The sequence below is a fragment of the Delphinus delphis genome, chromosome 7 (genome assembly GCF_949987515.2).
Source record: "Delphinus delphis chromosome 7, mDelDel1.2, whole genome shotgun sequence".
Taxonomy (NCBI): Eukaryota; Metazoa; Chordata; class Mammalia; order Artiodactyla; family Delphinidae; genus Delphinus; species Delphinus delphis.
Genome location: NC_082689.1, coordinates 106,559,150 through 106,587,066, shown reverse-complemented (window position 1 = coordinate 106,587,066; position 27,917 = coordinate 106,559,150). Strand labels below are relative to the sequence as shown.

General features: G+C 41.0%; 1 protein-coding gene across 3 annotated transcripts in view; it reads right to left on the bottom strand.

Moving 5' to 3' along the window:
- CNTNAP5 (contactin associated protein family member 5) overlaps nt 1-27,917 on the bottom strand; it is an 866,498-nt gene that overhangs the window by 459,577 nt on the left and 379,004 nt on the right. For all 3 annotated transcript variants that reach the window (XM_060016951.1, XM_060016952.1, XM_060016953.1), the window contains one exon: nt 6,600-6,747. In XM_060016951.1, coding sequence (XP_059872934.1) covers nt 6,600-6,747 — 148 coding nt within the window. The remainder of the gene's footprint in view (nt 1-6,599; nt 6,748-27,917) is intronic.

The following is a 27,917-nucleotide window of genomic DNA, read 5'->3' as shown; positions in this document are numbered from 1 at the left end:
AAATAATTTTTTTAAAAAGAGTATATAATTTTTTTTAAAAAATTACAATAAAAACTTTCAGAAATGAGTAAGGATGGTTAGGCTTTTGAGCCAAAACATTAAATATCCAGGGAGCATATAACAGTTGTCAGACACTGATCTAGGTCTCAGGTAGTAGAATTAGGACATGATTCCGTCATGCTCTATAAAGAGACTAGTTATTAGGCAAGGAAGCACCAGGTCATTTTAATTTGACAAGATAGGACCTAGAATTGAAGCTCATAAAATGAGGTCACATGATAGGGCCTGGGAGTCAGAAACCAGGTTACATTTGATCTGGGTGGTGAATGGCCATCAGGAGTCATCCCAGTGAAGGGGAATGAGGATATTTCAGAAAAAAGCAGCAGCTTAATCCAGCGAACCCACTTTTAGGTGTATATCCGGAGAAAACTATAATTCAAAAAGATACATGTACCCCAATGCTCATAGCAGCACTATTTACAATAGCCAGGACATGGGAGTCAAATAGGAAGAGACAGATGCCAAAAAATAAGTACACAATTAACTTATGAAATGCAATCATAAAGAATGTTCCAAAGGATAAATACAGGACTTAAAGAAGTCTGGAAAAAGGTCTTATTTTCCTTAAAGCCCCAGAGCTTTGTATGATTCATAGTATATCTCAAGTGCTAAATGAACGTTGTTAACTAAATAAATAAATGATTGAATTAATGATTTTATCTCAAGTGCTAAATGAATGTTGTTAACTAAATAAATAAATGATTGAATTAATGATTTACAAAATGGTAGAACTTTGTCTTCAGAAATTATCAAACTATTAAATTTCTACCAGTCTTTAGCAACACACTCAAATGGAATTTTGAGAAAAAGATTTATGAGGCAAAAGAAAAAAATCAGTTCCCTAGAAAGTACAGTGGGTGTATTAATGGTAAGTAATTCCAGAATAATAACATGGTGGCCTATGCTGAGACAGTGAGACTGACCTGATATATGTATCCATCCATTCCACAGATATTTCTTGAATGCTATTTGTGTCTAATGCGTGCTGGCACTTAACAGGCAAGGTGCTTGCCCTCACGGCACTTACATTCTAGTGCAGGGACTCAGAAAGACAAACAATCAACAAGTCAGCCAGAACAAACAAACCAGATTCTGGTTTGTGGCAGGCACCAGGAAGAAAATAAAAGTGAGTCATATAACTGTGGGTTAATGGTTGGTGCACAGGAATCAGTGCAGGTCACTTTGAAGGCTGATCCGAGCAGATTTCTCTAAGAGGTGATATTAGAATTGAGAATCATATTGACTGAAGGAGATGACCATGTAAATCCTGGGAAAAACTCTTCTGTGCCTAAGAAACAGGAAAAACCTGTCATATGTCAGCAATAGGAAGAAAGCCTGCATGGACAGAAAAAAGTAAAAGGAAGCTAAAGAGGTAGGCAGGGTACGCTCAAGGGATTTTACTTGCCAGTAAGAGCTTCAATTTTAAATGAAGTAGGCAGTGGAATGATATGATTTTCTTTCTTATTTATGAAGATCACTTTGGCTACGTTGGCATGAAAAACAGGTTTGTGGAGATACTGGCATGACCAGGATGCAGTCTATTTAAATGTTCCAGGTGAGGACTGACAGGTGCAATTACTCAGGGAAGCAGGACCAGTGCATGGATTTAGAATGTGTTTTGAAAGAAGGAACTGGGAGGGCTGCTATGAACCATAGATGCAGAGCAAGGAGTAGAGATTCTGGGAAAGGAGAAATCGAGGCTGCTTCCTAGGTTTCTATTCTAGCAAATGGCTGAACCATGCCATTTATTGAGACGGGAGATGTGGAAAAGCAAGTTGTTGAGAGAATGGTAATCCAGGGTTCTATTTATGCTGTAATAAACTTGAGATATTTATTAGATTTCCAAATGGAGACAGCAAACTTATTGCATATATAATTCCAAGGGTCAGGCCAGGAGATACAGATGTGGAGGTGATCAGTATATGGATGGCATTTGAGTTCATGGAACCCTGTGAATTTAGCTGGGCACTGGTGGGGGCCGGGGGTGGATGGAAAGTAGAAGTCTTTGGAGAAAACCATAATTCAAAACAATGCATGCACCCCAGTGTTCATAGCAGCACTCTTTGCAATAGCCAGGACATGGAAGCAAGCTAAGTGTCCATCAACAGATGAATAGATAAGGAAGATGTGGTGTATATATACAATGGAATACTACTCAGCCAATAAAAAGAATGAGATAATGACATTTGCAGCAACATGGATGGACCTAGAGATTATCATACTAAATGAGGTAAGCCAGACAGAGAAAGACAAATAACACATGATAACGCTTATATATGGGATTTTTTTAAATGATGCAAATTAACTTATATATAAGACAGAAATAGACACACAGACATAGAAAAATACTTATGGTTGCCAAAGAGGAAAAGGGGGGAGGGATAAATTAGGAGTTTGGGATGAACAGATACACACAACTATATATAAAATAGATAACCAACAAGGACCTACTGATAGCACAAGGAACTATACGCAATACCTTGAGTAATAATCTATAAGGGAAAAGATTCTGAAAAATAACACACACAAACTTGCACATGCATATATATATATATGTATGTGTGTGTGTGTATATATATATATTAATCACTTTGCTGTACACCTGAAACTAACACAACATTGTGAATCAACTAAACTTCAATAAAATTTTAAAAAAGAAAGTAGCAGTCCTGAGACAGAGTCCTGAGAATGAACAGAGCAAGATAAAAGAGAAAGCTGGTTTTTAAAAAATGGAAATATCTAATTGAACCAAATCCTACTGAGAGGTGAGTGAAATGAGAAAAGTGACCACTGGATTTTAGCTACGTGGAGGTCACTGGTGGACTTGACTAAGCTAGTTTCTGTAGAGCAGTCTGCATGAGTCAGGGTCCCCCCCAGAGGCATAGAACCAGCAGGTTCTGTACACAGGTCGATTCACTGCAAGGAACTGGCTTATGTGACTGTATGGGTTGGCGAGGCAAGTCTGAAATCCCCTGTAAGGACAGACTGTCAGGAGGGGTGGGCTAGAAGCTCTCTGGCAGGAGGTGAAACTGTAGTCCCCAGGCAGGAATTCTTCTGCCTCCAGGGAAAAAATTCAGCTCTGATCTTAAAACCTCTCAACTGACTTCATCAGACCCACAGTCTATCAAGCATAATCTCCTTCACTTAAGGTCAAATGATGTAGATGTTAAAATAAGCCCATCACAGCAACACCAGGATTGGCGTCTGGCTGAATCACTGGGACTAGAGCATCCCAAGTTAACACATGAAACTGACCACCACATGGCTAAAGGCTGATTGGAAACAGCTGCAGTGGGAAGGGAGGGGAGAAGTGGAAACAGTAACTAAAGACAACTTTTGGGGAGAAGCTATTCTGTGAGGAAGAGGGGAGAGGAGAAAGGTAGATAAAGAGAACCATCGGGCTTTCGTAGTTGTTTTGTTTTATGGCTTATGCAGGCAAGTTTTATGTTTATCAGAATGAACCAGTAAAAAAGGGGGATAAGATGATGTTGAAAGGGAATTTTTGATCCAGAAGACACGGTGAGGTTTTGGTTTTATATACAGCCTGAGAGAGAGGGATGTGTTCTTTTTTCCCAAAGGAAAAGCACAAAGCCCAAGGACTAGTGATTGAAGATTATAGAGTACCAGCTGGAAGATCATCCCAGAAAAGGGTGTTCTGTGTCCAACAGCTTCCCAAGGGGGTTAACGTCCCATCACTCACAGTTTACCTGAAGGTAATTCATCTCCTTATAGGATGCACTTATTAGATGCAGAACTTTCCTGGAGAGGATTCCATGTAGGACAAAGCTACCTCAATGTCAGGAGCCCTTTGCTTGGTCAAGATCTGGGCTTTAGCAGATCTGAGAACATTGTGTGTGTGTGTGTGTGTGTGTGTGTGTGTGTGTGTGTGTGTGTGTGTGTGTGTGTGTGTGTGTGTGTGTGTGTGTGGTATGCGGGCCTCTCACTGTTGTGGCCTCTCCCGTTGCGGAGCACAGGCTCTGGACGTGCAGGCTCAGTGGCCATGGCTCACAGGCCCAGCCGCTCCGCGGTATGTGGGATCTTCCTGGACCGGGGCATGAACCCGTGCCCCCTGCACTGGCAGGTGGACTCTCAACCACTGCACCACCAGGGAAGACCAACCTTTTAATCTTGTAGAAAATTGTGCATATTACAGTAGGCACTTTTCTTAAGTGATGGTTCCTCACTGTCATCGGATTCTCAAAGGGTTGCATCATCAGAAAAAACTAAACATGTTGCTCAAAGGTCTCTCTCTACTCTACAGTCTATTATTTAACTTGACACTATGAGTCTTTCTGTGCAAGCATGCAGAGCTATGGGCATTGAAAACAAGGACAACTGCCAGGACAGAGAAAACAAATGTAGGAGGACATGTTAAAGAGAAATAGGATTATCACACCAAAATAGATGGCTGAAGTAATAATATAAATACACTTTTTATTTCAGCATGAATGCTTCATGCAGTACCTAAAAATAAACCTCCTAGTATAATAGGGAAGAACAAATCTGACTCCATATTAGATCTGTTTCTTTTAACCTTTGTATTCTATTGCTTTTGCTTCAAGTTAAGAATGTTGTCTATAGCCTGAAATATTCAGCACAGTCCATTCTCAATGTTCTGACCTTTAAAGGAATAACACTTTTCCACTCTTTTAAAGATAAAAAGTTGCAGAACAGAGAATAATATTTGTCTTGTTGGAGGTTTACAAGAACATCATGATGTGACCTATGTGGACAGCTGCAAGAACAAAGGATTCTGACACCAAGAAATCTGCAACAACCAACCATGCCCCTCCCTCACCTTGCCTTTAAAAATGCTTTACTGAAACCCTTTGAGGAGTTTGGGGAGTTTTTTGGGCACAAGCCACCTGTTCTTCTTGCTCGGCCCTGCAATAAACTTTTCTCTGCTCCAAACTCCAATGTTTCTGTTTGTTTGGCCGCACTGTGCATTGGGCGCAGGAACTTGCATTCGGTAACGTTAGTAGTGACAACTGTTATCAAGAGAAGAGGTAGCATGGGAATCTGGCTGCCCCACAGATCCTGGGTTAGGAAGCACACACGCCTTGCCTTGTCGATGGCTATGCTTTTAGATGGAAGGGCTGGAGTGCAAGGCAGTCTCTCCTTGGTCTAGTGGTTTGTTGGAGCATCTGTTCTAAAACACATTCTTTCTGAAAGTACTTGTTCAAGATAAAGACAACCTTTTCGCATGTCATTCCCCTCTGTGCAGGACTTTATTTTTAGTAGAGACTCTATGTTCATAGTTTCCCTGAGGCGCTTGCTAACACTCAGCTTTCTTGGTCCCTCTCCCCAGTAATCACAATCCAGTATGTATGCAGCAGGACTCAGGAAGTGCATTTTTAAGGAGCACTCAGTTGATCCTGATGTGAGCCTCCAGTAGATCACACTACGGAGAACAGTACAAGTGTATAACACATTAGGCACTCCTGTAACCATAAACAGGGATCTCTTGGACTAATTTATACTAAAGTGGTAGTAATCAAATTTGTTCATTCATGAGGGGTCATTGGGTTTTAGCATTATAAGCAGGAGACGTCCCTGCTAAGACAGAAAAACAATTTATTATGATGCAATTTTCGATTTCAATATAAAACCTGCAGAGAAGAGTTATAGGGATGGGAAACTTCCCTGCATAATTTTATTCTAGAGTGATTGCCAGTTCTACCGGTGTTTACAAGCTTCCTTATCTGCAGGATGGAGCTCTGCTTTTAAATTCACCCAGAACAACTCACAGAGGGATGGAGGGCCTGCATAATTCTAAGACAGAAGCATCTCATGGGTTACCCTGGGTTGAAATGTTTCTTCTCTTTCCCTTCCAGAACAAGGAAGGGGAGAGTTTTATAATACTTCACCACACTTCTAGGAAAGAACTAAACTTAAATTATTTTAGTATTGCAAAGGCAAATGGCATCTCAAACTCCAAGAGCTCTTCATTTTGAACATTTTGTTTTGATAAACCCATAGCATCTTCTCACCACCAAGTTACTTCATCCCTAAATAACCTAAGAACTAGTAGATTTTGCTCTCTGCCCCACAGAAGACAAAGCAGTCGGGTTAGGGTGCAGCTGTGACTACAAAGGATATGAGATGACACTGTTACTGAAGCTTAAGGCCAACCTTTAAAATAAGTACCACCTCTGAAAACAACGATCCACTGATGTTACGTGTCATCATTCCAAGGCAAGTGAAAAGGCTTTCTAACTCTTACTGACTGGGGATTCAAAGCCACTGACTTTGTCTCTGACCTTTAACTCGATGGATTTTGAATCACTCCTTCTGTATTAGGGTGTACAGCATCACTCTTAAACATTGTGGTTAATGACATAAATCTTGTACAGATTTTAAAAAATGAGTTTTTCTACCTCTGGGTTGAATTACACAGTTTCAAATATGCATAAGTCATTAAAGTGTAGAAATAACTTCAAAACGACGGAGATTGCATTCTCAATGTCAGTAACCGTGATACCGCTTGGGTCCCGTCACTCGCCCACACACACGTGTTGATAACCCCTGTGGGTACTTACTATAGGAGCATCCATAGACCTCAACCCTCATGCCGATCTTTCCACTTGGATTCCACTCCAGGGGCACAAAGCGAACGAACCGGGCTCTCACAGAGTGCAGTAACTTGTGGTGCATCACGCTGTCAGCGTTCATGTTCCCTGCAAAGGTCTGTGGGGAGAAAAGGAGGCCAGGTGAGGTCTGCGACACCATGGCACCACCTTCACGGGAGCTCGAGGACCATAGGTGGAAACCCACCTACGTCGCTCCATAAACTTTTAGAGAATATCTTCAACGTCTCAGATCTTACAAATGAAATCTGACTCTGGTGGAAATTCTGCATTATGTCCTATACAGTATTCTTCTTTTCAGAGATACTGTACATTATTCTTTAAGAACCCCCCTCTTCCACATTCTATAAATAAGTCAATCTTAGTAAGTCATAAGACATGACATCTAAAAGCTATACGAAGTAAATAACACAGTGAGGTTCTGATACTCCTCATGTTCATAATCACTGCAGTATGGAAGATAACTGAAAAATCTCCTCTTAGAAGGGGAGGCTTTCACAGAAGTAATTGTTACCATTAATTGAAGCCAGTCAGTACACTAAGCACTTTCCATTATCATTATTACTGTTTTACAGATTAAAAAGAAATCTGAAGCCTAGAGATACAGAAAGGAGGAGGAAGAAAAAATCTTCAAATCATCTAATTGGTTAGTAATTAGTCTATGATTCAATTCCAAAGTTGTCTTATTCCAAAGCCTATGGATTTTCCTACAGTCACACACTTTTCAACTATTCCGTTGTTAATTGCTCCACGAGGGAGAACAGGAGGCTCTGATTTTTATGTAATTTATATTCACATTTCCCTGTGAAGTTTAAGCAAAGGCATACACAGCATGGGAGATATTTGGCACACGAAAATTATGCCTCCTAGCCTTCATTTGGATGAATGATTTCTGGAGTAGAACTTTTTCTGCAGATGGAATCCAAAATCTCAAACCTAATCTTTTTTTTCCCCCCACGGAGGTAAAATATGCATAAAATAAAATTTACCATTTTAACCATTTTAAAGTGTATAGTTCAGTGGTATAAAGTACACTCACATTATTGGGCAACCATCACCACTGTCCATCCCCAGAACGTTCTCATCAGCCCAACTGTACCTCATCTTCAAGGTAGGATGTGAGTTAGCACATTGATTTGCCTGCTTCATTATGAATGAGCTACCATCTACCTTCTTTTCTGACTCAAATATTCACAGATAAAACCTGCATGCTAATGTCATATCAATACCAAACAATAAAAAGAAGATCCATTGGTTTCTCAAATGGCCAAAGAGAACAGCAAGTAAAGGATGTATGTATGGAATGGAATCCATTTCAATGATCCAAACCTCAACCTTGATTGTCTCCTCATAACATCTGTGAATCTAGGGTACTTGGAACAATCTGACATTTCTGCTGGACACAACACACCCACTGGCTAATAACTCTGATATTCTTCAATTAATAAAATCACTGTTATATATCACATGGTGGCTTATGAAGAAGGGAGAAGCTCACTTTCTACTTTGCACCAAAACTCTGCTGCAAGAGAATGACTTGGAGGAGAAGAATTCCTTGAGATTCAAATCCAACATTCTTGTCTGTAGATTTGTCAAAGGTTTGGACGTTGTCTCAACCCAGAAACAGGGATTCTAAAATTATAGACTTGAAGGAGGTAAAAAGGATAATTAAACTATTGAATGTTTTTTTCTAACTTGTTTGCAGTACATTGCCCATTATAAGTGCCTATGTGGTACATCTACCCGTAATTTCATAGAAGCAGTTATTTAATGAGACTAGGACCACCAGGCCGGCCCTTGACTGCTGTTTTAGAGTTGTCCCACCTTTCTAGTTTGATCTTAATAGTTGGCAAAGAGGATGACTGATCCTTGCCACTTTTCACCCTGCTCCCTTTGCCTGGTTATGGCCTCTGAAGTAGAGGAACAACTCAAGGATTCAAGGCAACAGTAGAGAAAAACTTTCATCCCCATTTGGTATTGACCACAATTTGAGCTACAGTCATGTACTCATGTCCTGTTCTCTTATCCTAGGAACTGTGTGCTCTTGCTCTTTCCAGGTTGTGTAACTGTACCACTGAAGAGATATTTATTTATTCCTCTGTATTTGGCAGTAGAAACGTACTCTAGTGGGTATGAGTGTTTCCTCATTCCCATCCCAGCCCTGACACAACCTTTATCATGCATGTGCTCTTGTGCAATCAATGCCCAAGTTGTCATTTTTCTCCTAGTCTCTGTGTCCTGACCCGAGCTGTCAGTTATCCTCCTGAAACTTGGTTGCTGTCTGGTCAGTTTAGAAAATGGAATTTTAAGTGAAGTCCTAACGTTAACCACTTTATTCTTTTTTTTTTTTTTTTTTTTTTTTTTGGCTGCACACACATTTTGTGGGATCTTAGTTCCCTGACCAGGGGTCGAACCCAGGCCCTCAGCAGTGAAAGTGCAGAGTCCTAACCACTGGACTGCCAGGGAATTCCCCACTTTATTTTTTATTTATTTATTTTTTTGTTTTGTTTTTGCGGTACGCGGGCCTCTCACCGCTGTGGCCTCTCCCGCCGTGGAGCGCAGGCTCCAGACGTGCAGGCTCAGTGGCCATGGCTCACGGGCCCAGCCGCTCCGCGGCACGTGGGATCTTCCCGGACCGGGGCATGAACCCGTGTCCCCTGCATCGGCAGGCGGACTCCCAACCACTGTGCCACCAGGGAAGCCCTCTCCACTTTATTTTTAGTTTACCCATATTAAAGTTATTTGCGATGCAAATCTCATTAAAGTCTCCAAACACACTGCTGAACCCCCATCCTAATGTATCACATGCGCCCCTGCTTATTCCCAATGATGGGATAGGTAAGAAGTGCCATAAGAAGTTACTGAGGAACTACCAAGATTGCAAAGAATGCCTTCAACGAAATGCCTTTCCCACTGGAGGGCCCAGTGCCTTCAGGGACCAGCACTGGACCTCGGGCAGAAAACGCTGGCTTCTCATAGGTGCAGAGCACCAAGGCCACAGCATCTGGATCTCTACCTCCACTTACCCCATCAAAAGTAATTAACTTCATATCCCGTTTCCTCACCATTCTCCTAGTTTGATGAACCAGTGTGGTCCTCTGTTATCTGTATTAAAACTATTCCACCAATAACTCAAGCACAAATGGAGTTTATTTAATTTCAAGTGTTACAAGCACTGGGAAAGGGCACTGGTAAAGCTGCTTTTAAAATAGAAGTTGAAGGACTTTCTAATCACCATTGGCTTCTGCTTTAACATGTAAGCATTATTGATTTGAAGGAAGTTTCTCAATTAAGTTGCTCAAAACTCTTCCTAGAACAATAGAAACATTAGGTACACAACTGGCTATCATCTTCTCTATGACAGTGATGGTGTCTGGGTCACGTTTTACTAGAAAATAAAATATAATCAACTAATAATGTAGAAATTATGTCTATCAATGCACAGATAAATAGAAAGGTGGCTTTATTATCTACTGGCTTAGATGATCCAGACTGCTAGTTATTCTTGAGGATGTTATGCAGATAAAGATAAATATTTGTTTAAAAATGAGTATATGCTTATGACACCAAAGTCCTCCATTGCCATTGCTGTATTTGTTCGGAGTTCTGATTTTTGTGTGACTTCTGGTGAGTTATGTATAAAGGGTACTAAAGTGACTGTTGAGATGAGTGTCACATATCTATGTTTCCATCTCTGCCCTAAGAATTATAACACCAACATGTATGGCAGCTTGACCATACGGTACATGCCTGGAAAAGACTGAAATACCCACTTATCAAAATCAGACTTTTCATACTCCACTAAAGCAAAAGAAACAATGCTTTTGCCCTTCTTCAATTTCCAAAAAAGAAACTGAAACCTTTCTGGACTTCCTCCTCAGTGAAATGGGGAACCGAGCATCAGAGTTGACAGGAGGACTTGGCCTCCTATCATAGGACCTGGCATTAAGGATAAATATTGCAGCAAGGGCGGGAGCCAGAGCAAGAAAGAGATTAACCAGCATGTCCAGGGTAGCCATGGAGCAACTGGAAAATAGAAAAACCAAGACAGAAAGGCTGCCCAGCTGGCCAGCCTTTTATGTTCATCACCATAGATTTAATAGGTGATCTCCCCAACTCCTTTCCCCTGCCCAGCACCACCTGCCCTCCTATCTCACTTTATCTTCTTTCCTAAATGCATCACCACCTGAAAATCTAAATACATATATTTATTTACATTTCTGTCTCTGTCTCCATGGCACTGCAAGAATCACATGGCTTCTCCTAGAATCACAGGCGAGGCCCATAGAGGTTTACTCAGTGAAGAAATGATCCACAGCCTTTGCTCCCCTAATTTGTTTCATTATACAGCCTATTACTTTTTTATGGAGCCTCTTAATTGTGCTCCATAGAAATGCAAACACAATGTCATAATAAGGGAAGTTCTTGTTCACAGCTTTTGGTGGACAAATCAAGAGAGGAGTTTTCAGATGTTTTCTCAATGAAGAGCATCCCTAGTTAAAGGGGGAATGGAAACAATGACATATTAGAATTCCTTCTACTATCACAGCTCTTTAATGCTCTGGATTCTTGGACTAGGGCACTTCAGAGAGACAAAAAGAGAATAAAGGTTCCATGTACATAGTTAAGAAATCCTATGCTACCCAGTCTATCAGGAACCAGCCAAGGAAGAAGCATCAGAGGAGCTGGTGGACAGCTCACACTGTTCATATTTCTTCCTTGATGATAATCTGTGCCTACAAGGTCAAGTTGTTGAGCCCACAAGCTACCTGCAGACTGTGGGTCTGGTTCCTACTGTCCTATACAATATATTGGCCAAGACTGGTGCTCGCTCTAAAAGGACCAAGTGATAACTAAAATGTTCTAGGATGATCTTACCATTATTTCCTCCCCAGAGATTTTCAGGCTCCCTTCCAATACCACTTTCTACACCAGCAGATAAGGCTCAATTTACCTGTCATGTAGGTGATTTTCTCCTAAGATAATTTAACTTCCCTGAATAGGGATCTTTGAAGAGACAGCAGACTGTCACTGGAAAAAGGAACATGAAATCAGACATCATGTGTCTGGTGTTTTTTTTTTAATTATTATTCATTTTCGTGAGATTTCGATCTCAAACTAGCACTCTGCAGAGTGATTTCAACTTCGTGTCAGCCTCTGGCAAAACCACGTAATAGGCTATAAGTTCATCAGGATCTCCTTCTCTTCTCCCTCACTCCTTTGTCCCATTTTTGCTCTTAGCTGACTTTCAACTTTTTTTCTGTTAAATTGTCAGTAACTCAAGCAATGACCCTTCCTAGGGAAAATGCAGAATTTCCATTCTTAAAAGGGACACTTGAAGCACAAAGGAATAAAGAAGGAAGGGAGGGAGAAAAGGAAGGAAGGAAGGGAGGGACGGAGGGAGGGACGGAGGGAGGGAGGGAGGGAGGGAGAATTTTATACACTAAAATAATTAATATCCTGATACTAGTTTGGCTAATAAACTGAGAAAAAATACCTGAATATTTGCTGCAAGCTCTGAGGCCTGCCCCTGAGTAGGTAAAAACCAAAGTCAATATCTGGCGATGGGTCCCCTACCTCCATCTACATCCCCACCTTCATCAGCTCTTTTCCGGTTACCACAACAGCCTCCAGACAATTCTCGTCCCTCTAGAGTTATTCCCATCTAACCCATCTGACAAGAGAGTTCATTAGCTTTAAGATCAAGGAGAGACTTCCCCGTATGCCCTATAAAACCCCCTGTTTAACAAACCATCTCCTGCTTCTTCTCTCCTCCCCAGCCCTCCTTCCACCATATCAAACTGCTACAGGTTCCCTCAAGCACACGAGCAAATGTTTCCTTTAAAGCTGGTGATACTCTTTTGGTTTAGAGCTATTATCTCTTCTGCCACAGTAACACAACAGCAAAAAGTCCAGAATGGATGCATTTATGGTGGTCTCTGCGTCTAGCCAGCAGTCATCTTGAGGACCTGTGCCTTCATTCATTTTCTGTCTCTAGCACCCTACACAACTGTAGCACCCAGAAGGTGGAAAATACACGACGTTTCCATTCTTCACTTTTCTTCTTAACCTTGATCCCCCTTGAGAAGCATTATCGACCCTTGGCTACACGATGCAGCATGAAGCTGCAGAGCTTTGGTGGAAGAGACCCTTCAAATTCACCATCTACTATTACTTCATGTATAGCCAAAGGCCATTCATGCCATCTTTCAGAATCTTGGCTTCTTCATCCATTAAGTGTCGGTAATAATCCATAGGAAAGGAAGCATGCATTAAAGCTTCTTTTATCCAAAACCAGATCCCCTAAAACTATTAATTGATTCCCTTTTTCCAACAGTTTGCAGCAGCAACTTCCACTGCTCACATCAATCATCCTTTCAGTTGCTCTTGTGCATAAACATCAGGGACGTCTGCATGCTCCATATCAAATGTGGAGGATTAAGGCTGCATAAATGTGTTTGTACCTCGCTGCAGCGGGGGACACTCAGGCCCTGTTCATACTTTGCTTCATTCCCAAATTTAAAGAGTGATGTTCAGACCGACCAGCTTGATGATTCTACACGTGTTCTGACTGCAGTGTTGACAGTGTCCGAACCCAGTCAAACAGGCATTCCGAATTCCTCAGCTTGATATTCAATGCCCTCAAAGTGGATCTCATTCTGCTTTTATGAGTCTTCTTTCTCACAATCCCTGCATGCACTGTAAACTCCCAAAACGGGGCCATTCACTGTCATTGGCCACAGATGTTCCACGCAATCTCATTTCCGTCCTGATGTGCTATGGAGGTACTTTCATGTGGATTTAGGAAGATGCACTCTGGACCACGCTTCCCAGGCTCAAATCCTTCTTCCACCACTTACTGGATGTGAGAGCTTGAGCAAGTACTTAACTTTTCTGTCCTAATATTTGCCCAACTTTAAAAAGGGGATAAAAGTGCATCCCTCAGGGGATGGTTGAGAAGAATGTGTGTGTGTGTGTGTGTGTGTGTGTGTGTGTGTATAGATGCAGGGATTTCTGTATACATGTATTTGTTAACTTGAAGATGGCTCACACCTCATGCTGGAATTATTTTAAAGAACATATACACTCATGTATATTGCCTAGATATTGCTTAGAATACTTCTTGCATGAAGTATGATGTTCTGGAATAACGTATGACTGACGTTAAGTGTTAACTATTGTTATTATTCTACATGTTCAATTCAATCATAACTATTCTTCAAGCCCATGTCATATGTTGACTTCTCTATTAAACAAATCCTAGTTCTCCAGGCAAAGGAGGAAGGGAAACTAACATTTCTTGGATGCAGTTGATGGTGCAAGTACCTGTTCTCACATCAGTCCTCCTCACATCCTATGTTGGTTCTGGGCATTTGGGAAACAAAATATCTGGGACGTAGGGGGCCAGTAAGTTGCCCAACTTGGAGCTGAGATTTGAGCCCAGTCTGTCCATTGGTTCAAACCTCCTTCCTCCCTGTTCCACATGGTTGTTTCTCTCTCTCCTCTGAGCTGCCCTCATGCATGATTTCTAACTCCATCATGGCACTTAATATTTGCTACCTTATATTGTGGTGATGTCTGTGCATTTACCTGATTGTACCATGAAACAATACACTTTTTCAGAGAAGTATTTTAAATATATATATAAAATATAAATATATAATAAAATATATGTAATATGTATATTATATATTCCATTTTATTTTATTTAATCCATTTTATTATATATAGATTATCTATCTGATAACCTCCATACTTGTCTAGCATTATATATTAAACATGTAAATATTTATATTTACATATATTTATAATGTAAATATTATCTATTATATATATTGAATATGCTTTTTCAGGGCAGGGATTTATATACATTTATATATAAAATATTATATATAATATTTATATAATGTATATGTTCCATTGTATTTAATATAATCCATTATACATATATTATCCATCTGATAAACTCCATACCTGTCTAGCATTATGTATTAAAAATGGAAATATTATATGTTATTTATATGTATATATATATATATAGAATACACTTTTTCAGAGCAAGGTTTTATATATATAAATTTATATATCTATATACTATCCATCTGATAACAACCATACGTCTAGCATTATGTATTAAAAATGTACTTAAACCTAAACCATCACCTTATAGAGCCCATGCCCAACACTTCCCATTCACATCTTTATTCATTCCTTTGCTTTATTAATGGACACACTTGTTTCATCTATAAGAGTTTTCATTTTCTGAATGAATTTAAATTTTGGAAGAGTCTTTAGCCCTGCATTTAGCACAGGGTAAGATCCAAAGTATTTTAGTTCCTATTTTACTGAGTAAAAAAAAAAATTGTTTAAAAAGACCAATAAAATACTGCCGTGACATGAGGCCTTGACCCTTTCATGGAACGCTGAGCCTAGATTCTAGATTTGAGTTTGACTAGACTCCTTTGGCACGCAGGCAGGACACGTGATTCTCAGAGCAGGGAGTACAGTGAAAAGCAAGAGTGAAATTCAGCCAAATGGGCTTCAATCTTGTCTTCATCACCCTGGGACCTGGGTACGTATTTGAACCTCTCTGTGTCTTTGTTTTCTCCTCTGTGAAATGGGGATAACAGCTCTGTATATGTCAGAGGGCTGTTATAAGGATGAAAGGAGATGGTACGTGTTAAATACCGAGCGATTCCTGCATGCAGCAAACACTCATCACATGTTCACGATTCATTTTCTCCTTCTCTTTGTTAATATGTCACTTGTCTGCACAGGATCAGGATGGGCTCACAGTATCCATGGGAGTCTAAGCGGTACACTGTCGGGGGCTGTGTTTCTGATGCTGGTCCAGTAATGGATGATTTCTGTCTCTCCTACTTCCATGCTCTTTATTCTCTTATTATTAATGGCTAGAGAAAGCACACAGTAGCTGTAACAATTAGGTATTAGAAATGTATGAAATAAAACTGACATCTCTTACAGAGGGTTCTCGAATTTACTCTCAACACTTTAAAACCTTGGTGGCTAGAAGCCAGGACCAACTGCTAGTTTACAGCTGATCGTGTTTTCTCATTCCTAACAGGGAGAAATTGCAGTTTCATTTTGTCGAAAATAAAGCACAATTCTTCAGTGGGCCTCGTGGTTCTGCCAAAGCAAAGCCATGATCCTGTTTGGATGAGATGAAACCTGGGACCATGGCAAGTGGCCTGTGCCCAGAACAAGCCTGAGCCTGGGGTGGGGATGAGACAGACTGGGCCCTGGGATGTGGGACCCTTTGCTGCAGTGCTTGCATCTGGACAAATGTCTCTGCCAGAAACAAAATACAAGGAAACTCTAAGGCACTAAAAATACCTGCATAGGGCTTCCCTGGTGGCACAGTGGTTAAGAATCTGCCTGCCAATGCAGGGGACGCGGATTTGAGCCCTGGTCCGGGAAGATCTCACATGCTGCAGAGAAGAGAAGCCACCGCAACGAGAAGCCCGCGTACCTCAACGAAGGGCAGCCCCCGCTCACCGCAACTCGAGAAAGCCCGCACGCAGCAACGAAGACCCAACGCAGACAAAAATAAATAAACTAAAATAAATAAAAATTTTAAAAAATGCATACATGTGCAGTTGGGGCAAATTACAGACAAGATACAAAAAGATCAAAAACCCAACTGGCACTTCTTTAGAGTCAGGAGCAAAAGCAGGGTACTGCACTTACCCGCTGAATACGGCATCACCTAAGGGGGGGGGGCAAAACACCTCAGCCACCCGTCAGGCAGACCCCTGGGCCCACCCCTACCCTCACCCCATATAAGGAACCAGCTGGCCCCGCCTCCCTCCCCCACCCCCCAGGGAGCGAGGGAATGAGCAAGGGAACCGGTTGCTTGTTCTCGCTCCCCCCTGCTGCAGCAGGAGACCCAATACCACCTTGCCTGAATTTCTTGTCTGGCCTCATCAATTTCTATCGATTAAAGAGGCCAAGAACCCTAGTCGGTATTAGGGGAAACTGCATGCTGCCCCCTTTCACCAGGCCCTTAGAGAAAGCTCGGAGAAGTATGCTCCCCTGGCTTTGGAGCACAGGAGGGCTGGTAAGAGGTACCTTGTGGTGGCAGTTACGTGAGTCTCTGCAAAGGCCTTCTGAGCCAGGGGTGAAGGAGAGAGATGCTGGGCCAGGTCACCTGCTAGGAGGTGCTGAACCACGTGTAAGTCTAGGGTCTTTAATACGTGATCACCAGTTTGAAGCTTTTCTGTGTTGTAATTTTCTTTTACTTATTTTCAAGCTTTCTTCTTATCTCCAAACCCTCCAGATAAGTTTTACCTGGACTTTAGATATTATAGGAGGGACCTATATTCTTATTTGGAGAATCTGGAGAAGTAGATCCTGATACAGCAAAAGGCCATGAGTCCTCCTGGTTGAGATAAAGAGTAACAGCCAAGATGGATTTGAAGAACAAGGAAGCATTCCTTAGCATCTCAGAAAACATTAGAGGCCAGAGCAGTCATGGAAAATGGAGGCTTGACCGATGTCACCTGGGAATTAAGGGAAGTGTGACACCTGAAGACCAGAGAGCTTGGGGACACCACCTTACACAGTCTCCACACTTTACCACGCGATATCCAATGGTAAACAGTCATGGATTCAAATCTAACCAAAATTATGCTCACTTAATGAAATGCTCCCATTTCTATGCCAAAATTAAACGATGAGGAGAAAAAATACAAATAAAATAAAATAAAATAGTAAAGTAAAATAAAATAGTAAAGTAAAATAAAATAAAAGTAAAGTAAAATAAAATAGCTAATATTTGGAAATTGGTTACAAAGGAAACTAAGAAGCCAAACAACTTTTACGAGTGCTCTGAGGTCAATCTATACCAGTCTCAACAGTCTGTACATCCCAGAATACATTTAAGGAATTCTGAACAGTGTTAGATGAAACATGTTTCTTCATAATTCCTCAGATAACCTGAGACTTCAATTGTCAAAACAAACTGACCAAAGCATGGTTTGTTTTTCTCCCTTCCTTCCTCTTTGCTTCCTCCTTTCCCCTCTCTGCTCACTCCCTTTCTTTCTTTCAGTCTCTCTTTTGGCAAAGAACAACAACAGACAAATCAAAAGTCAGAGTTATTCAGATATTATACTTAGGAAACCTATCTGAACAAATTATTCCGAGCAGGAGCTGGGGATTTTTAGAGAGATGGCAGGATTGGATGAATACATTTCAATATGGGTTTACTTCTTTATGATATAATCTCAGCCTTAATTTCCAGTGTGGCTGTCAAAATACATTAAAACTTTTATCTCCATTAAAGAGATTTTGGTTCTGTGAACTTACTTAACTGAGCTATTTAGAGATTTCATTTAACAAACCCATTCCAAGAGACTTGTAAAGACAACTGGCTTAAAGGATTAGCGGGTTTTTTTAACTGTTTTCCTTTTAAAAGCAATCAAAGCCAATTTTTTTTTCCATCATCAGGGGTAATTGTTGAGTATATACCATTTTATCCTGTTTGGATTATTTGACTTTTCCTTGTCAGCTTTATAGTTCTTCATTCCTGCTAACATTTCTTCACAGTAAGCAATCTTGGTGTATAGTAAATGCTAACTGGCCCTTTAAAAGGTTCCCATGAGAAATATCTTAATGCCTTAATTTAAATTTTCTGGGCACAAAGCAGAGATGAAAGCAGTCACTTCGCTTTGTGTCTGTCATCCAGATTCATGTCTTCCCTCACCTTTCTCCCCTTTTTTTTTTAACATCTTTATTGGAATATAATTGCTTTACAATGGTGTGTGTTAGTTTCTGCTTTATAACAAAGTGAATCAGTTATATATATACATATGTTCCCATATCTCTTCCATCTTGCATCTCCCTCTCTCCCACCCTCCTTATCCCACCCCTATAGGTGGTCACAAAGCATGAGCTGATCTCCCTGTGCTATGCCGCTGCACCTTTATCCCTTTAAGCAACGTTTGATTACTTGTTCCTCCCCTTTTCCCCCTTCCTTTAACGAGACAGTCACCACTTTGGATTTTCTACACAAGAGCTAAAACAAAAAACTCATATTACAATAAAAAAGCACTGAAGTGGATTGCCAAAAAACCATTTGCTCAGTTCAAGGGGCAATTTACTGAGGGCAATGAGTAAAGAGGCTGCTTTTTTTGGTTCATATTGCCTGAGTTACACCAGCTACAAAATGATGTAAGTAGGTCAATAAGTTGAACTCAACAAGATGACTTTATCAATTCCATCCGTTTTAATGATCAAATTGTCTCCTTTCAGTTTCAATCTTCCTACGTGTTCTATTCTTGTTAACACAACTAAATTGTTAACAGCTTAAATTTTAAACTACCTTAAGTAGAACCCATCTTACACCTTATACTTTCTTCTTAACAAATATTGTGCATCTATTATTTAGTAGGTATTTTTTTTCACACACTAGAAATTTATTTTAGTTAATTCCCTAAACAGTTTCTGTGAGATAGATTTTTTTTCACACCTATCTCTAAAAGAAGACCTAGACCCACAGAATTCAAATAACTTAGCCAAGGCACACTTCTGATAATTTGTAGACGCAGGATTTAAACCCATGCTGGTTTGGCCTCAAAATTTACATTTCTAGTGGGCAATAAAGAATAATATGAGAACCCACATATTGAAGTGAAGTGATGTCTAGCACAAATATTTGTTATCTCTGGCAGAAATACCTTTACAGAATTGTCTCAATTTCAGTCCTCTGCCTTTATGATTTTCTTATCTTGTGCAAAGAATAATGTTAAGCTGCATCTTTTTCATACCATTTATGCATCTCATGTAAAATTAATATACTGTCTATGATGATATTCAATGTCCTTATATATGAGTTTGACCAAATAATCCTTCTATGATTCTTTCGATCATAGGAAAAACAATTAATTTACTACAAAGCTGAATGTTTATTTCTATTAGTAGAGGGGAACAGTACACAGACCAATATGTTGCCATAATTGCCTTAGCTGCTAGAGAAATGAGTTTTTCCCAGGTGTTTTAGTGTACTCAGTTAGGGGGCTCAAACTATATTCTGCATTTGCATCTTTCATTATGTTCACCCCTAATTATGTCTTCCATGGTCTTCTTTCTCATGAGATGATTGGGGCCAACAGGTGTGGTCAAGGAAGTGAAATGGGATGAGTGCCGCCCCACACCCTGGCTTTTCAGTAGAGAATCCTATGATGAATGGTGAACTTTTCTGCATCATGGGAACAAATGTAACCAAATGTAGGAAGTCAGAATTCACTCTTGGCGTGAGCTGCCAAGGTAGGTAAACAGGTGAAAGGTAAATCAGAGGATGCAAATAGAAGCTAAAATGATGATAGCTAGATAGGTAAATAGATAGATGATAGAGAGATACAGATGGATAGATAGACAGACGGACAGATAGATGCATAGATAGATAGGTAGAAAGATGGATGGATGGGGGAGGGGTGGGAGAGAGAGATACAAGATAGATAAAGGCAGACAAGGATTTAGGAGTTGACTTGGTCAGCAGCTGGATTATCCAGAGCCAGGGAGAGGAACTAACACATTGTTGTCAATAGAAAGATTGAACAAAATTCCTCTCCCTTTGCTATGTTTAGTTATGTCTTTGAGGCACTAATATCTCTGGAGGAGAGTCTGGGGCTGACCTTTGCTTCTGTAACCAACCAACGTTTTTGTTGTTGTTGTTGCTTTGATATTTTATTGTAAACAAGGGGATACAGATGCTTCTTTGCATCTGTTTGCCTGTATATTCTCTAAGAAACTTAGGAATGCCTTGTTTCTTATCCCAAAGCAACTGATCCAAGAAGCTCCATTACGTGAACAATTAATTTGTTAAGTATATGTGTTCCTTTTGCCTGTCAAAAACAAAACTAGTCCTGGTGTGAAAAATATAGAAGCGAAAACATATTTCAGAAGGCAAGAGACATAACCTATGGGCCAATGAACCATACCAGGGACTATGTGAAAAGTGTCAAATGACTTAAAAAGATGGTAGGAGTTGTGTGCTTATTACTGTAAACAATCAACATTCTTTAATAAAAACCTCCAGAATTTTATTTCTGAGTGGGATCTGAAAAGGAGGACCGTGAATTATATTACTATTTCCAGCAGACAATTGTTTCTCCCAAACTGTAACAACATATTTTTTAAGGCAAAACATTTTATTAAACTTTTAAACTCTCTGCTTGCATTTCTTATCTGTGCCTAACCATGACAGCACAGAAAATGATTTTATTCATTGGCTCATTTTATTTCTAGCTCTGTTTCCTTTCATTTGGCCATACTGAGTTTGTTGAGTTTGGCTCTACTGAATTTTTCTACTGAAAAAGCAGGAAATATGGAATTTTTTAATTTTTTATTATATATTTTTAACTAATTAATCTATTTATTTATTTTTGGCTGCGTTGTGTCTTCATTGCTGCCCACGGGCTCTATCTAACCACAGCGAGCGGGAGCTACTCTTCGTCGTGATGCGCCGGTTTCTCATTGAGGTGGCTTCTCTTGTTGCAGAGAACGGGCTCTAGGCACACGGGCTCAATAGCTGTGACTCGTGGACTCTAGAGAGCAGGCTCAGTAGTTGTGGCACATGGGCTTAGTTGCTCCGCAGCATGTGGGATCTTCCCAGACCAGGGATCGAACCTGTGTCCCCTGCATTGGCGGGCGGATTCTTAACCACTGCACCACCGGGGAAGTCCCCAGCTTTTTTCGTCTCTTAGGTCCCATGGAGGTAGTTCAGCCTCTTTGGTTTGGGAATGGATGAACCTTGAGCCCCTCTGTGTGCCAGGCATTCTGTGAGGCACGGGGGATCATGGTAAGCACAGAAATGAGCCATGGGCCAGGAGCTTGAAGTCAGGCCAGGGACAGGTATTAATCTAACACTCACACGAATGAATGCATGGTTATGAAGGGTAAGGAATGGGGGTATATAGATGCTCTGGCTCAGGGAATGCCTTCCCAGGGAATTGATGCTTGAGCTGAGGCTGGCTCCCTGGGCTTCTTAAAAGACAAGGCTTTTTTCTAAACATGGGGAGGACATAACCCCCTGAGGTATGATAGGTTGCATTTATTCAGACATCGCTACAGAGATGCGCACTTTCCACGCTGCAGTGGTCCCTGCAGGGCTGTGCGCTGCTCCCAGGGTTCCGGTTGCTGCTGCCCTGACTGCTGTAGAACACGATTCCTCTGCAACAACTAGGTGCTCTCCCAGCCCCAGCCCTCCCAGCACAGCCCAAGGGCACCCTGACTCAAGCCCAACCCTGGAGCCATGTTTCCTTGAGATGCCATCCATGCTCACAAATGCTCAAGTGAAAATGTGAGGAGTTAAACCTTGGAGGGGCTAAGTGATCCATGATGAAGAGAGTTTATGGATCAATGTATCCCCTTAGTCCTCTGAGCTCAGTTAGAATGAGCAATAGCTTCCTAATTCTCCTACGTAGACTTTGAAGCGATCTGGCCAGCTTGGCAGCCCAAGCCTTTGTAAGGGCATTCTCCCCTCCGCCCCTCCCCTTTCCTTCACTCTTGCTACTCTGGAAGTGCATTCCTCAAAAATAGCTTTGGCCTCAGCCTTTGTTTTCTAGGAAAGACTGATTAAGATTGAGGGGGGAGGTGGGCTGTAGACTTAACACAACACTGGTCTCCATTCTACTTGTTTTGATCTCAGAGTACAAACTCAGAGATAAAAAAGGAAACATAACCCTTCATTAAAAATAGTGGATTCTAAGAAAATTAGCAGTTGGACAGAGGAGCCCACACAGCCAATGCTTGGCTCTGCTGTCCCCAGTTGAAGGATGACATCCCTGGTGGCTCTGCACTCATCAGGCCACAGCTAGAGTATGTGGGGCGGGGGAGCTGGTACATTTGGGGGGAGCATCTATAGGGCATGATCAGAGAGGGTACAAGACTTGGAAGACATTTGGAAATGACATGAGGAAAACAGAAGCCAGTGAGGCATGTTATATTGAGAGAAACACACAAAGTGTGGGGCAGGGGGTGGTGAAAAGGAGCTTAAAATGACCATCAGATAGTTACTGAATTTAAAATAGATAACCAACAAGGACCTACTCTATACACAGAGAACTCTACTCAATATTCTGTAATAACCTTAATGGGTAAAGACTTTGAAAAAGAATAGATATATGTGTAACTGAATCACTTTGTTGGACACCTGAAACTAATACAATATTGTAAATCAACTATAGTCCAATATAGAATAAAAATTTAAAAAAAGAAAAAAGAAAGATGTATAAACTACAGAAGGACAACAAATTGGAAGAAGTTATCAGTAGTAATGCTGTTGAAGAATGGAAGAGACTGCATGATGGGGTAGCAATATCACCTGTAAGCTGTCAGGTCTCTACAGGGATGCTAGTGGAGAGTGGATTCCTGCGGAGGATAAGAACTGGGTTGGACCATTGCCAAGGTCACTTACAATGGGAAGAGTCTGATTCTGTGTTTCAAGCAAGGTTAGTACTTCATGTAGAGGGAACCTGTATTGCAAGGCTATTAGGGTCATGGATTTCCATTCCTTAATGGCCAATAACCTTCACACAATAGAAAAGAAATGTAAACAACAGCAATCTTCAGCCTTAGGTAATTCTTAGCAGCTATCACACAAATGTAGGCATTTGGTTCCAGCAGACTCAGTGAGAGAGGATATCTTAGCTCCATCCATCATTGCCACAAGAAATATGACTCAATGTTCAAAGTCAACTGACTACATCTCCTGGTGCATTGACCACAGGCAGCTGACTTATTCACTCACTCACTCATTCATTCATTCAACACACATGCTACTCACTATGGAGATACTGGTGGAGGATGTACTCTGTAGGAATCCACAGTCCAAAGAAAGGAAACGGGGACAAAAGGACACACTGTCACTGAGCAAGATAAAGAAAGAAGTGAAGGGAATGCCCTGGTGGTCTAGTGGTAAGGACTTGGCACTTTCACTGCTGTGGGCCCAGGTTCTATCCCTGGTTGGGGAACTAAGGTCCCACAAGCTGAGTGGCACAGCCAGAAAAAAAAAAGGGAGGATTGGGGAAGGTGCTGTACCCCCATCCACTCCAGGGTTAGAGTGCTCAGAGGATGAAACCATATACAAGTCCTTTTTGCTTTAGTCTCCCAGGTCTCCGTTGAGTCTCAAAAGGCTGACTCAAGAGTTAATGGTTAGGGGGACTTCCCTGGTGGCACAGTGGGGTTAAGAATCCACCTGCCAATGCAGGGGACACGGGTTTGAGCCCTGGTCTGGGAAGATCCCACATGCTGTGGAGCAACTAAGCCCATGCACCACAACTACTGAGCCTGCACTCTGGAGCCCCTGAGCCACAGTAACTGAGCCTGTGCACCACAACTACTGAAGCCCAGGCACCTAGGGCCCATGCTCCACAACAAGAGAAGCCACTGCAATGAGAAGCCCACTCACCTCAACAAAGAGTAGCCCCCACTTGACACAACTAGAGAAAGCCCACGAGCAGCAACAAAGGCCCAATGCAGCCAAAATTAATTAAAAAAAAAAAAAAGAGTTAATGGTTAGGAATGTGAAGATATAGAAACAAAGAATAGCTGTTGGGCCAGGAAACTGGTAACAATTTCGACTATAAATCAGACACATGCAGAGTCACTGAACTCCCAGTTCCCTGAGGGATACAGATAAAGACCTGACACACATTCCTAAGTTGTTTTTATAGGAAGCTGACCTCTGCCAGATGGAAACTGCTGACTGCAAGAACACAAACCCTAGACCAGTTGAAACCAGAAGGTTGATGATGCTTGAACCTTCACCTTGATGCCAACCAATCTGAGAATCATGCACAAGCTTATCACATACCCTGCAGCCCCTCCCTCCCAGTGCCTTTAAAACCTCTTCGCTGAAAGCCATCAGGGAGTTTAAGTCTTTTGAGCTTGAGCTGCCCATTCTCCTTGCTTGGTGCCCTGCAGTAAATGCTGCACTTTCCTTCACCACAACCCGGTGTCAGTAGATTGGCTTTACTGCACATGGGCGGGTAGACCCAAGTTTGGTACGGTAACAAGGACCCTTCTCACTTCTTGGGAAAGGGACACTTTACTTGTCTGGAGGGATACATGCGATTGTTCTCAGTCAAGAAGGAAGCACAGATTTCTTTAATGTAATACTTAAGATGCTCAGGTGGGCCTGGAATTGTATCCTGATTCTGCCACGTATTACCTAAGCAGCTACCATAAAAGCAGATTCATTTACCCAAAAAAATATCTTTGAGTGCCTACTCACATGGCAAGCATTGTGAAAGGTACTAAAAATCGAGTTATGAAAAGAAAAAAGGAAGACACAGACCCTGTCCCCACAAAGGATATATAGTCTTATGGGGGAGGTAGTCATTAATTGCACACTAATTTCCTTCAATACATATAGCACAGCTGTGATGGGTGAGCGGCATGGGGGCCTAATTTGAGCTTGGGTTCCAGTGATAATAAGCACTTAGCTCTCAGGACTGATATAGGTGTAAAGTGAAAAGTGATATAGGTGTAAAGTGAGATGATGCATGCAAAGCGTTTAGCGCAGTGGCTGGAAAAATGCGTGATGGAATCGTTCCCTATTTATATAATGTTGATACCAATGATGCTTTTTCCTCTCCATCAATGCCTCTGTGGAGAAAACAAACACAATAAGCATGCTCACCTACCAACACGACTTTTTTTTTTTTCCCCCTGATTCTCAAGCTAGACTTTCCCTGCACATGTGCAAAACTAATTTATATCTTCAGTTCACATTCAAATGAAATGTCCTGTACAACAAGAAGTGAGGTATGGTGGGGACCTCTTGCTCAACAGCTGAATTCCTGCCATTTGCAAAGTGACCTCTATTCATTTGCTAAGGACCAGCTGCTTCTGTAGAAATTCTCAAGCCATGAGGCACGTGGCCCCTATTTGAGTCCATGTGGCATCCTTCTCTTTTTTCTGGATTCTTCAGGTTGTCTGCAAGCTCACCTGTCAGAAGTGGAGCCACAGATGGGAAAGACAGGCAAACTGGAGTGAACAGAAAAGCATGGTGGGGGCGACTTTGCCCCTGAGAGCATCCTGCTCCTTTTCCCTTGTAGCTTATAAGACTGAGGGAATTAAATCACAGAGGAAGAACAAGACAAATCCACAGCTTATTTAACATGTCTATGTGTTTCTCTACTTAATCGCCGGAAGGATATAGGTTTTAGATTTAGATGAACTTGGATTGAAGCTTACTTCCCTTTTCTAAATCTGTTTCCTCACCTTTAAAATGGAGGTAATGTGCCTTTCCCAAGTGGAGATTAAGATGCAACATATATAAAGGTCCTAATACATAATAATTACTCAGTAAAGTTCATCTCCCTTCCTTCAGGCCAAAGGTTACCTCTTCTCTCTATACTCTATCTGACATCAGATGTTAAACTCTCTGAAAGGACTCAAAAAAACTTCCAATTTCCCCACTACAGCGATACATAAATATATATTTCCATATAAGAAAGAGAAGGGAGAAGAAGTGCTAAGGTTTATACATAGGTAAAATTTTATGCAATGTGACTGTGTAATCTTCATCTAGCCAAGCATACTCATTCTTCTGAGGCACACTTGGAATGTCTATAAAGATTTACCGTACCTGATGTCACAAAAGAGACCTCCATAAATTCCAAAGAGTTAACCACATATAGACATATGTTTCTGATCACAATACAATAAGATACAAAACAAAACAATAAATTTAAAAATTATAATTCTGGAAACTCAATAACCCACTAATAATAAACCATGGATTAAAGGGGCACTAATAAGAGTAATTATCGTATGCTTAGAGCTGAACAAGTAAAAGACACCACATCCAAGCTAAAGCATTATCTAGAGGGAAATTTGTAGCTTGGCTGCATTGATTACAAAATGTGAGGGCATGAAGGTAAGTGAGCTAAGTCAAGCAGAAGAATGTGAATCCATCATATCCTGCAGGACCTTATTATTGTCAAAGAGAAATAAGCATATGTACGTGAAGCTATTAGAAAATAAGATATATGGTGATTATAACTCGTGAGTTATAATTCATTGAGTTCAAGCAAGGTAGAGAATGTGTCAGTAAATCACTTGGCATGAATTAGTCTTGACTTCATTACAGTACTGCACTATTTACAAATAAGGAAATGGAGGCTCTGAGATTTTAAATAACAGCTAGCAAACGGACGGGTTTTACATGAAGCTCACATGTTGTTCTGATGTGTTTTTTCCAATCTGCCACGTCACATTGACGTCCCTGGACTACAGGACCCAGCCTATGTGGTTGTCAAGACAGTGCTGTCCACTGTTGGGATGCAAAATCAGTCATTGCTGCGGTGATGAGGGAATGTTTCCTGGTGCAGAAAGTCTGAAATAGGCCTCAAAAGACTGCTTGAAGCTGGAGAGTTAGGAAGAACGACATTACAAGCAAATTGCATAGCTGTACCTGTAAACTTTCAAGACCTCAGTGTCCCTGTCCACAGATCCAATACTAACATTTGCTTCAGGATGGGGATGGGATTGTATAATATATCAAGGTAATGTGAATGCAGATAGTAGGCTCCAGGGAACTGTTACGATTACTCCAGAGATAATGATTACCAAGTGTTTTAAACTGCTCGAAAGGAAGGTGACATGGAAACACACTCAGGGCCATTGTGATCCTTGGGATCGGAGTGTGGGACCAAGGCTGGGATGCCTGGAACTTAAATGAAGGCATATGTGCAGAAGACAGCAAAGCAAAGGGAACAACTTAAAGCTGGTGTAACTCTGGTCTATTTGAAAACTTGGCATTTCAAAATACATACTTAATTTCATTTCAAGAAAATGCCAGAATCTGAAGAATGTGAGGAACTCTTTAAAGGGAAAGAAAAAGGACAGTTTTTCCAATGTTAAATATCTTGTTTTGCTTTAAAAAAAAAATGCAGGCTCAATTTTCAAACTTCAGCTGCAAGAATTAAACCAGAAGGAATCCTTAGCATCAATCAAGCACTGAATAGTTTGACTTGGGATTTGTGGGGAAGAAAAAATGGCAGGAAAGTATTTTAAGTGCTTAGTTTTTACACTGTAGAATGTTCTTTCAAATGTAAATATACATATACAAATAAATATAAATGTATATATCCTCCAAATAATCTCGCTTCTAGTGGGTGTCATTATCCTCATTTTACAGATTAAATCAGACAGTATATACGAACGTGTCGGACATCTCAGGGCTTTTATGCAAAGGTCCTCTATCATGATTTCAGTTGTACTGATGGCGAATCTAGGTTAAAG